The sequence below is a fragment of the Trichechus manatus genome, unplaced genomic scaffold, assembly GCF_000243295.1.
Source record: "Trichechus manatus latirostris isolate Lorelei unplaced genomic scaffold, TriManLat1.0 scaffold00016, whole genome shotgun sequence".
Lineage (NCBI taxonomy): Eukaryota > Metazoa > Chordata > Mammalia > Sirenia > Trichechidae > Trichechus > Trichechus manatus.
The window spans coordinates 21496726-21509270 of NW_004443952.1; the positions used below are offsets into that span (position 1 = coordinate 21496726).

The 12545-nt window shown below is 44.3% G+C and overlaps 2 protein-coding genes across 2 annotated transcripts in view; one reads left to right on the forward strand and one right to left on the reverse strand.

Annotated features, from left to right (window-relative positions):
* The window catches only part of SEC61B (SEC61 translocon subunit beta), a 10490-nt gene extending 5359 nt beyond the window's left edge, over window positions 1–5131 (reverse strand). Inside the window, exons 1-2 of the mRNA XM_023727470.1 lie at window positions 5026–5131; window positions 4737–4834 (exon numbers count right to left, since the gene is read on the reverse strand). Of these exons, the coding sequence (XP_023583238.1) occupies window positions 4737–4834; window positions 5026–5028 (101 nt within the window). The 5' untranslated portion in view covers window positions 5029–5131. The remainder of the gene's footprint in view (window positions 1–4736; window positions 4835–5025) is intronic.
* Window positions 5132–5492: 361 nt separating this feature from the next.
* On the forward strand, window positions 5493–9715 carry ALG2 (ALG2 alpha-1,3/1,6-mannosyltransferase). The gene is made up of 2 exons (XM_004372365.2): window positions 5493–5845; window positions 8108–9715. The coding sequence occupies exons 1-2, from the start codon at window positions 5498–5500 to the stop codon at window positions 9008–9010; spliced, it is 1251 nt and encodes a 416-aa protein (XP_004372422.1). The 5' UTR covers window positions 5493–5497; the 3' UTR covers window positions 9011–9715.
* The last annotated feature ends 2830 nt before the right edge of the window (window positions 9716–12545 follow it).

A 12545-nucleotide genomic window follows, 5' to 3' on the forward strand; every position in this document is an offset into this window, starting at 1 on the left:
TTTTTTTTTTTTTTTTTTTGGAGTAAAATCCCCATTTTATTATGCTCACAGATTCTATGGGTCAGGAATTCAAATAGTATAGTGGAGACGGCTCCATGATGTCTGAGGCCTCAGCTGGGAAGACTCAAAGGCTGGCGATGACTCAACAGCTGGCACTGAAATCATCTGGAGGTGTCTTCACTCAGATGTTTGATGGGTTTTTCTGTTTACTGGCTATAACCTCAGGCTGGAACACCTATACATGGTCTCTCCACGTGGTCTCACTGCACAGGGTAGTTTGGGCTTCCTCACAGCATAGCTGCTGGGTTTCAAGATTAAGTGTTCCAAAAGAACCAAGCAGAGGCTGCATTGCCTGTTGAGACCTATCCTTAGAAGTAGCACAACATCACTTTTGACAGTCAGTCTGCCATGATTCAAGCAGAGGGACACAGACTTCATTTCTAGATAAGAGGAACATCAGGGTCACAGTGTAGGAAGAGAGTATGGGATTGGAGATATCACGTGGCCATCTTTGGAAAATACAAATCTACCATACTGGGCACCTGGGCACCACTAGAGAAAATGTAACAGAGCAAAATTAGTCAATTCATGATTCCAACCTCAGCTGAATCCTTGACACTACGTAGGAGTCCTACATTTCTCTACTCAACTTGCTTATTCTTGTTTTAATTTCATTGTGCTTTAGGTGAAAGTTTACAGCACAAATTAGCATCTCATTCAAAAATTTATACACAAATTGTTTTGTGACATTGGTCACAATCCCTACAGTGTGTTAGTACTCTCCCCCTTCCCACTCCAGGTTCCCCATGTCCGTTCATCCAGTTTTCCTGTCCCTTCCTGCCTTCTTGTCTTTGCTTTTGGGCATGTGTTCCCTATTTGCTTTCATATACTTGATTGAACCAAGACACACATTGCTCATGTGTGTTATTGTTAAAATACTACAACAATGAAGTTTGCCGTATTGATTGACTCTCTTCCATGAAAGATTTCTCTGTAGCATGCGATGCTGTTTGATAGCATTTTACCCACAGTAGAACTTCTTTCAAACCTGGAGTCAATCCTCTCAAACCCTGCTGCTGCCTTATCAACTAAGTCTATGTAGTATTTTAAATCCTTTGTTGTCATTTCAAGAAGGTTCACAGCATCTTCACCAGGAGTAGATTCCATCCAAGAAATAACTTTCTTTGCTCATCCATAAGAAGCAACTCCTCATCTGTTACAGTTTTACCATGAGACTGCAGCAATTCAGTCACATCTTCAGGCTCTGTTCCACTTCTAAATATAGTTCTCTTGCTATTTCCACCATGTCTGCAGTTACTTCCCCCACTGAAGTCTTGAACCCCTCAAAGTCATCCAGAAAGAGTGGAATCGAATTCTTCCAAACTCCTGTTAATGTTGATATTTTAACCTCCTCTAATGAATCACAAATGTTCTTCATGGCATCTAGAATGGTGAATCCTTTCCAGAAGGTTTTCAATTTACCTAGATCCATTAACGGAATCACTATCTTTGGCAGCTATAGCCTTATGAAATATATTCTTAAATAAGACTTGAAAGTCAAAATTACTCCTTTATCCATGGCCTGCAGAATGGATGCTGTGTTAGTGGCATGAAAACAACATTAATATCCTTGTACATCTCCATCAAAGCTCTCGGGTGACCAGGTGCATTGTCAATGAGCAGTAATATTCTGAAAGGCATCTATTTTTTCTGAGTAATAGGTCTCAACAGTGGGCTTAAAATATTTGTAAACCATGTTGTAATCAGATGTGCTGTCATCTAGGCTTTGCTGTTCCATTTATAGAGCACGGGCAGAGTAGATTTAGCATAATTATTAAGGGCCCTAGGATTTTCAGAATGGCAAATGAGCACTGGCTTCAACTTAGAGACACCAGCTGCATTAGCCCCTAACAAGAGAGTCAGTTGCTTTGAAGCCAGGCATTGACTTCTCTCTAGCTATGAAAGTCCTAGATGGCCTCTTCTTCTAATACAGTATAAGGCTGTTTCATCTACATTGAAAATCTGTTGTTTAGTGTAGCCGCCTTCATCAATTATCTTAGCTAGATCTTCTGGATAACTTGCTGCTTCACCTTGCACTTTTATGTTATGGAGACAGCTTCTTTCCTTAAACCTCATTAACCAACCTCTGCTAGCTTCAAACTCTTCTTCTGCAGCTTCCTCATCTCTCTCATTCTTCATGGAACTGAAGAGAGTTAGGGCCTTGCTCTTGATTAGACTTTGGCTTAAGGGAATGTTGTGGTTGGTTTGATCTTCTATCCAGACCACTAAAACTTTCTCCATATCAGCAGTAAGGCAGTTTCACTTTCTTATCATTCGTGTCTTCACTGGAGTAGCACTTTTAATTTCCTTCAAGAACTTTTCCTTTGCATTCACAACTCAGCTAATTTTGGCACAAGAGGCCTAGCTTTCAGCCTATCTCGGCTTTTGACATGCCTTCCTTAATAAGCTTAATCATGTCTAGCTTTTGATTTAAAGTGAGAGACATGCGATTTCTTTCACTTGAACACTCAGAGGCCACTGCAGGGTTATTAATTGGCCTAATTTCAATATTGTCATGTCTCAAGGAATAGGGAGGCCTGAGGAGAGGGAGAGAGACAGGGGAATGGCCAGTCGGTGGAACAGTCAGAACACACACAACAGTTACCAATTAAGTTCACCATCTTATATGGGCACAGTTCATGGTGCCCCGAAACAATTACAATAGTAACATCAAAGATCACTGATCACCATAACAGATATAATAATGAAAAAGTTTGAAATACTGCGAGAATTACCCAAATATGACACAGAGACATGAAGTGAGCACATGCTGTTGGAAAAATGGCACCAACAGACTTGCCACAAACCTTCAATTTGTAAAAAATGCAGTACCTGTGAAGCGCAATAAACGAAGCACAATCAAATGACGTATTCTTGTACCACTTTATATTTGACTCGACAGCAATAAGTTTTGGAACCAAGAAGAAAAGCTCCATCCTTCTTCACGTCCTTAAATATAATTGTCATGTACCCCTACCAAGTCTTCTCTAGATAAAAGTCCCACTAGTTCCTTCAAAAATCCCAAGATAACAGGGTTGCTTGATTCTTCCATTCAGTCATCATTTATTGTTGTGTCAGGCCCTGTGATAGGAACTGGGAATAGTGAGACTAACTTGCTGCCTGTAGAGTCAGGGAAGGCCTGAGAGGAAATAATCCCTGAGCTTCAGGGCCACCAAAAGAGCTAGTAAGTTCAGAAACAGTAATAAGTTCACTGTTGTTGGATCACAGATGAGAAGAGAAAGATTAGGCTGAAAAGACCTTCAAAAGCCTCATACCCCATGCAGAACTCGAATTCTAGTAAAAAGAGCAGACTTAATGGTCTGACTGAGACTGCAGGAACCCCGGAAAGCATGGCCCCTGGATTCTCTATCAGCCTAGAACTAAAACAATTTCCGAGGCCAACTCTTCAGACAAAGATTGGACTGGACTGTGGGACATAAAATGATACTTGTGAAGAGTGTGCTTCTTAGCTCGAGTAGATACATGAGACTAAACGGGCAGCTTCTGTCCAGAGGAGGTAAGATGAGAAGGCAGAGAGGGTTAGGAGCTGGTTGAATGGACATGGGAAACGGACATGGGCGTGTAAAGGAGGTGTGTGCCGTCACAGCATAAGTAGAGCAATTAGGGTCACATAACAACATATGTATAAATTTTGGTATAAAAGACTAACTTGAAATGTAAACTTTCACTTAAACTACAAAAATAAACAAAAAAGTCAGAAGATAAAAAAAAAAAAAGGCTCATACCCATTTTTTTAAATTTTGCAACAAGAAACTAACAGAGATCTTTAAGGAGAAGAGTGAGAGTCAGAGTGGAGCATAGATCGCAGTGGAAATGCCTGGAGAGGAGAAGTAGCAAATGCAACAGTCCAGAGAAAAGAGGCTGAGGGCTCCCCAGACACCCTGCTAACTCAGAACTGATGCCACTCCCGAAGTTCACCTTTCAGCCAAAGATTAGACAGGCCTATAAGACAAACAATAATCCAGGGGGCATCTAGGTCAACTGGCATAACATAGTTCATAAAGAAAACATTCCACATCCTACTTTGTCCTACTCTGGTGAGTAGCATCTGGAGTCTTAAAAGCTTGCAAGCAGCCATCTATGATACATCTATTGGTCCCTTCACATTCGGAGCAAAGGAGAATGAAGAAAACCAAAGACACAAGGAAAATATTAGTCCAAAGGACTAATGGACCACATGAACCACAACCTCCACCAGCCTGACTCCAGAACTAGATGTTCCCCGGCTACCACCACCGACCACTCTGACAGGGATCACAATAGATGGTCCCGCATAGAATGGGAGAAAAAGGTAGAACAAAATTCAAACTCACAAAAAAGGCCAGACTTATTGTTCTAATACAGACTCGAGGAACCTCCGAGACTATGGCCCCTCGGACACCCTGCTAACTCAAAACTGAAGCCAAACCCGAAGTCCACCTTTCAGCCAAAGACTAGACAGGCCTATAAAACAACAACACACGTGAGGAACGTGCTTCTTAGTTCAAAGAAGTATACACAAGACCAAAATGTCTAATTTCCGCTATGGCCACGTCACTTAAGGCTCATTTTGCCCTTATGAATCGTGATATCCCGGGATCTCCCTCCCAAGGCCAGAGAATTCTTCGGCCCCATCTCTCCGAACCCACAGCCCAGCTGGTTGCACGGATCCTCACCTCTGCCGGACGGTGGATCCCGCTGCCCGGGCGGCCACTGCTTTGCTGGGAGAGCGCCCTGAGGAGCCCACGTTTGTGCCACTGGGGGTCGGACCAGGCTGTAGAGGAAGACAAGGAGACAGACCGGTCAGCGCCGCACGCCCGCCACCAGACCCTAACAGCCGAGACTAGCACCCGCACCGGAGGCTCGCGAAAGCGAAGGAGACACAGGGAGACAGGAAGACACAGGCAGGAGTCAGGGCACCTGGGAGAGGCGGGGATCAAGGAGGGGAGGCTGAGGCGACCATACCATGTTGGAAGGCAGAGAGTTGCAGAAAGCTAAAGCCAACTGGCGGAAGCTGAGTAGCCCTCAAAGGACCAGCGGCTGGAGAGATTGGCTCAGACCCCGCCCCCAGACCTGTTGGCAGGGTCCTCGCTGACTCCAAGGACGCCTGGGTTGTCCTCACTATTTGCCTGTACAAATTTCCCTCCAGGCGGCTTGGTCAGCCGCTATATGGAAAGTACAGACCTACCACCTCCTTCCTTTGGACAAAGAGTGCTTTATAGGGTTCAATTCCCACCAAAAAGTGGATATAGCTAATGTTGGGCGAGAAATTTTATCCGGCAGTTATTAGGCACCCACAGATTTGCGCTGATGTGGCCTAACAGACGTACACACAGCGGGGTGGGGAGGGCCCCGCAGTGGCCAGCTGGGAGCCGGGGAGGCGGGGCTTTCCCGAAAGCCCCCTCAGGGCGCTGGGTATAGGCGGAACTCCCAGGTGATGGCGGGAGAACGAGACCATGACTGCGACCCGGGTCCCGGCCCGTCTGTGCTTTTCCTGCACCCGGACCTGGGCGTGGGCGGCGCCGAGCGACTGGTGCTGGACGCGGCGCTGGCGCTGCGGGCGCGCGGATGCGACGTGCAGATCTGGACGGCGCACTACGACCCGGGCCACTGCTTCGCCGAGAGCCGCGAGCTACCGGTGCACTGCGCCGGGGACTGGCTGCCGCGCAGCCTGGGCTGGGGCGGCCGCGGCGCCGCGCTCTGTGCCTACGTGCGCATGATCTACCTGGCGCTCTACGTGATGCTGTGCAGCGGCGTGGAGTTCGACGTGGTTGTGTGCGACCAGGTGAGGCGTCTGCAGGGCTGCATGCGACCCGATAACGGCTGTACAAATGTGGCCATGACCAGGCCTTCGCTGCCGTTCCTTTTCTCATTATGGAGACGCACTGCTTGACCTCTTGAGTACTCCTGTTGGTCTGAGATTCCGAAAGATCTGTACGGATCTGGAGAAATCAGAGCTGGGATGAGACTGTAGTTGTCGAACTTTATTGTGGGCGCTCATTGCAGATTCCAGGGTCCCACCTTCAGAAGTTTTCATTCTGGAGTCCTAGGGTGAGTCCCAGAAATCTGCCGGGTCATTCTGAAGCAGATGAGCCTTGGAGCTCGATCAAGAAACAGCTTTTATTTTTGAGTAACACGTCGGCTTCTTCCCTATTTCCCATTATTTCTTGACTATTTTCAAGCCATATGCAGTCCACTGTCTCTAGTTGTCTTAGTCATGTAGTGCTGCTGTAACAGAAATACCACAAGTGGATGGCTTTAACAAACAGAAGTTTATTGTCTTACAGTCTAATAGGCCAAAGTCCACATTCAGGGTGTCAGCTCCAGAGGAAGGCTTACTCTGTCGGCTCTGGAGGAAGGTCCTTGTTATCAATCTCCCCTTGGACTAGGAGCTTGTCTGCATAGGAACCCCAGGTCCAAAGGATGCGCTCTGCTCCTGGCACTGCTTCTTGGTAGTATGAGGTCCCCCTGTCTGCTCACTTCCCTCTCTTATATCTCAAAAGAAATTGTCTTAAAACACAATCTAATCTTACAGATCTCATCAGCATAACTGCCGATAATCCATCTCATTAACGTCATAGTGATAGGATTCACAACACATAGGAAAATCATGTCAGATGATAAAATGGTGAACAATCACACAGTACTGGGAATCATAGCCTAGCCAAATTGATACACATATTTTTGGGGGACACAATTCAATCCGTGACAGTAGTCCTCGCAGCCAGGTCACCCCACTCCTTAGCAGTGTCATATGTTAAAAACACCAATCTAAACATGCTATGCTCCTATTAAAACTTTAACATGACTCCCCATTGCTCTATGAAGAAAAGTCTTAAGTTTTTTACCTTGGTAGATAAGGTACACCTGGATCTAGCTTTTAGCTATTCTAGACTCTTTCCTTAAAAAAAACCCTTTGCTGTCAAGTCGATTCCGCCTCATAACGACCCTATAGGACAAAGTAGAACTGCCCCATAGAGTTTCCAAGGAGCACCTGGTGGATGTGAACTGCCGACCTTTTGATTAGCAGCCGTAGCTCTTAACCACTATGCCACCAGGGTTTCCCTTTCCTTCTTATGCCCCCCTAAATTTATTTTTTAAAATAACATTTATTCACGATTAAAAATTCAAATCATATAAAAGCATAGAATGTAAAAGTCCGACCTCATTCCACTCCCCAGAAATAGCCACTGTTAACAGTTTCTCCTGTATCCTTCCAGAAATTATCTGACTACACCAGCATATGTGTGTACTTCTAGGTATGTCTTCTTATCTGTACTTAATGGAAATTTTAACACACCTACTATTGGGAGAAAGGCCTGGCAATCACTTCTGAAAAATCAGCCAGTGAAAACTTTATGGATCACAGTGGTCCAATCCCATTGTGTGTGGGGTCACTGTGAGCCGGAGGCTGAGTGGATGGCAGCTAACAGCAACACTACTGGACAACTTCCTTTTTTTTCACCAAAAATGTCTTTTCGGGCATCCTTATATATTGGTTTTAGAGATTCACTTCATTCTTTGTAGTGGCTGGAAAATCCACTTTTGTTTGAATGTACCAAAACTTAAACATTTTTCTGTTAAAGGACACTAACATCATGACCAGTTTTTTGTGAATAGATCAGTCTTGTACTGAGCATTCTTGTGTTTGTTTTTTTTGTTGTTGTTGTTGTTGTTTTTGATGGGGGTGAGGGCGGGTTCGGTAGTTCTGGAAGCATGTGCTTTGAGTAAATTCCCAGAAAAGGTGTTGTTGGGTCAAATAATGTGTACATTTTAAATGTTGAAAGCTGCTGCCAGGTTTGCGTTCCAAAGAGGTGCTGTCATTTTACTCGCATGATGTATGTTTAGCAGTCATTCAGCAAATGTCTACCAACCTTCTATACACCATGCATGTGCCGGGTAAGAGTCTGGGGGAACACAAAACAGATCAGACATTAACCCATGAGGAGCCCATAGACTTGTAGCTAGGGTGGGTGTCCGTGCTTTTATTTGGTTGAAAATGGGTTGACCAGTCACTTTATCTGCTGCTGATTTTTGCTTTGGCTAGGTGTCCGCTTGTATCCCAGTGCTCAGGCTGGCCAGACGACGTAAGAAGATCCTGTTTTACTGTCACTTCCCAGATCTGCTGCTCACCAATAGAGATTCTTTTCTTAAACGGCTATATAGGGCCCCAATTGACTGGGTAGAGGAATACACCACAGGCATGGCCGACTGCATTGTGGTCAACAGCCAGTTTACAGCTAATGTTTTTAAGGACACATTCAAGACCTTGTCTCACATAGACCCCGATGTCCTCTATCCATCCGTGAATGTCACCAGCTTTGACTCAGCTATTCCCGAAAAACTTGATGACCTAGTTCCCAAAGGAAAACAATTCCTATTCCTCTCCATCAACAGATACGAAAGGAAGAAAAATGTGACTTTGGCACTGGAAGCTCTAGTAGAGCTGCGGGGAAGATTGACATCCCAAGACTGGGATAGGGTGCATCTGATCGTGGCAGGTGGTTATGATGAGAGAGTCCTGGAGAATGTGGAGCACTATCAGGAGCTGAAGAATATGGTCCAGCAGTCTGACCTTGGCCAACATGTGACCTTCTTGCGGTCTTTCTCAGACAAGCAGAAAATTTCACTCCTCCACAGCTGCACTTGTGTGCTTTACACACCAAGCAACGAGCACTTTGGCATCGTCCCTCTGGAGGCCATGTACATGCAGTGCCCAGTCATCGCTGTTAATTCCGGCGGGCCCCTGGAATCCATCCTGCACAACGTCACAGGGTTTCTATGTGAGCCTGACCCAGTGCACTTCTCAGAAGCCATGGAAAAGTTCATCCACAAACCTTCCTTGAAAGCCACAATGGGACTGGCTGGAAGAGCCAGAGTGAAGGAGAAGTTTTCCTCTGAAGCGTTTGCAGAACAGCTTTACCAGTATGTCACCAGACTACCAGAATAATCAGATTGTTTTTAAGGTCTTTATGCTGCATTAATTAATAACATTTTTGTGGTTTATAGAGCTGAAATCAAAAAGAAACCTAGAATCTACTGCAAAAGAGATAAAAAACAGAAACTTGAACTACCTTCCTATATACCACACGTCCCTGTCTACTCTTTCAGAAAAAATATCTTATGCTATAATCATTCCTGGTCTTACCAGTGTTAAAATACAAATGTACGATTCCATGCTTGGCAGAATAATTTTCTCTGGATGACTCTTACTCTGCCTATAAATTTTGAATCATATTTTGCCTTAATTGTTTTTGATAGTTTGTGTCTCATTATCAAAGGTGATTAATTTGATATCATCATAATGAGAATAGGATTACTGTAGTTCCCAGAAACCTAGGTCTTCGCTGTCCAGTGTTGGGAAATTTTCGTCGTCATACTTTTGCCTGGGTCCATAGCAAGAGTGCCCTGTATTTCCAGGGATGATTTATAGTATTTTTGCACATATATGACAATAAAAGATGTGTATCTTACAAAGTAGGAGACAATAAAATTTTAGATTTTGGCCTCCATGATCTGTTTTGGTATTTTTAGGAACGTAGCTGTGACAGCCAAGTCTGAAGTCAGAAAACGAGAGTAAACGGTGTTGCAATAAGGAGGGAGTGTTGGCAAGCATGCAGTGTGCATCTTGTTTAGGGCATGGTTTTTTTTTTTCATTGTACTTTAGATGAAGGTTTACAGAACAAATAGTTTGGTCTCATTAAACAGTTAGTACACATATTGTTTTATGACAATGGTTAACAGCCCCACAACATATCAGTACTGTCCCTTCTCAACCTTGGGTTCCCTGTTACCAGCTTTCCTGTCCCCTCCTGCCTTCTAGTCCTCGTCCCTGGACTGTTGTACCCCATTAGTCTTGTTTCGTTTTATGGGGCTGTCTAATCTTTGGCTGATCGGTGAACCTCGGGAGTGACTTCATTACTGAGCTAAGAGCCATGCTTTCAGGGTTTCTCTAGTCTCTGTCAGGCCAGTAAGTCTAGTCTGTTTTTGTGAGTTAGAATTTTGTTCTACATTTTTCTCCAGCTCTGTCCAGGACCCTCTATTGTGATCCTGGTCAGAGCAGTCGGTGGTAGCCAGGCACCATCTAGTCGTACTGGACTCAGTCTGGTGGAGGCCATGGTAGTTGTGGTCCATTAGTCCTTTGGACTAATCTTAGGGCTTTCTTCTTAATGTCACCTGAGTCATCAGTTTGGTTAATCCTTTTGTCTTATTAAGTTCCTATTAAGTATAGGACAAAAATGCTTTCTATCCTTGAAGGCCTAGCTCAAATGCCACTGCTGTGAAGCTGTCCTTGACCCTCCATCTGCCTGCCTCCCAAACTGGAAGGATCTTCCCTTCCGTCTTCCAACCCTTTCATGGCACTGACCTGTCTTAGAGTTCACTCTTTACCTGTTGGTCTCTGCCAACAGCCCAGGCTCCTTGATGGCAGACACTGTCTTAGTATCTCCCCAGCAACTTGCCTTACGCATGGTGAGTGGATAATAATTGTGGAAAAACTAAGTACAAATAATAAACATGGAGCAGTTTCCAAAATACCTTTAAAGCCTAACTCATATTTTAAAAAATAGCAAAGATCATTATATAGCCAAGGCTCCACATTAATTAACTCAACAGCACAGATGAGAGTCTGAAAGCTTGTGTGATTTTAGGCAAGTAACTTATCTCCTGTGTGCCTCAGTTTCTTTTATAAAGTGGGATAATTGTATTATGGTACTTTCCACATAGAGTTGTTATGATAACATTGCATTAACATGTAAGGTGTATAAAACAGCATTTAGCAAATAATCACAATGGTCCAATCCCATTGTGGATGAGGTCACCATGAGTTGGGGGCCAACTTGATGGCAGCTAACAACAACAAATGGACTATATGGAGTCCCTGGGTGGTGCAAAAAGTTAATGCTCAGCTGATAACTGGAAGGTTGGAGGTTTGAGTCTGCCCAGAGGTGCCTTGGAAGAAAGACCTAGTGATCTGCTTCCAAGAAATCAGCCATGAAAAGCTATGGAGCACAGATCTCTGGTACACGTGTGGTCGTCGTGAGTCAGAATCCACAGCAACCGGTCTTGTTTTAAGGGCTGTATAATGACGAGCTGCTTTTTTGCAATTTGAGTACGTTAAAAATTAGACTTCCACGTGGTTTTATGCTCTGCTACCATATTGTTCTTTTGGGGTTTGTCCTTTTCAATGGATGAAATTTCAGGTTGTAATTTATTAAGTTAGTCTGTATCATGGGAGTACTTTAATGAAATGCCAAAAAGAAGAGTTCCATAAAGTGATGGTGTCAAATTGATTGAAACTTTTACAGAATGAAAAGTAAGTTTTACTGAGTTTTATTTTCTTGGGCATTATGAAAGCTTTATCAACCAGTAAAAGAGGTCATCCCCATTTTGTGGCTCGGTGCATGTGTTTCTCAGGGAGCTACAGTCTTTTCCAGAATGTCCTGGTGGCTCTGACCTCTGGGTGTAGGACAGACAGACTCGATCTGATCCAAAATTTTTATTCACCCATTCCAAGCACTAAACCTTGTTTATTGTGACTATTTTTATGCAGACCCTTCCAAAATGGACTACGTTTTGTTCATGGGCTGTAAGTTTAACCCATCGTGGTCCTGAGCCCCCAGGCAACAGTAGCTGATGACTTTATAGGCTTCTGGGAGAGATGCAGAGCCCTGCCTGCCATGAACTTCTGCAGTAACTCCCAGCTCCTGGACATAGGATGGAGCTTTGCCCATAGAAGGTGTTCACAGCTGCTGAAACTAGGCTGAAGTTAGGGGACATAAAAGCATGGAACTTTGAAGGTGAATTGTCGAGGACTTTATTAATAGTAATTTTTCCAGCAATTATTCTGTGCCAAGCATAATATGAGATGCATGGCAGACAACTCATTTGATCTTCACAAGAATTCCAGGAGGTATAGACATCCTCCCCGAGTAGTTAAGCAGCTTGTCTGTGTGACACAGCCTTGAAGGAGGGGTGGGCAGGGTGTCAGGTCTGATTCTAGAACCTAAGCTCTTAACAATTCTTCACACTATTTGCCTTGCCCTCACCAAGCTCCCTCTGGTGTCTTCAGTGAAACCCCATCTGCAGCACTGCAGTTGCACTGACCTGGACAGTTCCTCAGTTTTGGAAAGGCTGTACTATTTTCTCCTTTTCATCTTCAGGGCAATCTTGCAAGGTGGGTATGATTATGCCCATTTTACACAGGAAGAAACAAACACAGAGGCAAACTTGCCCCAGGGCACACAGTCAAAAAGTGACTGAATCAGGATTCAGTGCATGGTTGCCTGATCATCCAGGACTCCTAACACAGAATATCTCAGCCTGCTCCCCTTTAATAAGCATAAATATCATATGTCCTCCCATCCTTTATGAAATTCAAAATAAATACATCATTCTGAGTAATAGCGAGGCTAGGGGACAACGTGCTGTTCTGTCTTCTCATTGTCCTTTGATCCTAAAAACGATGCTGACATCCTCCCCCTGCA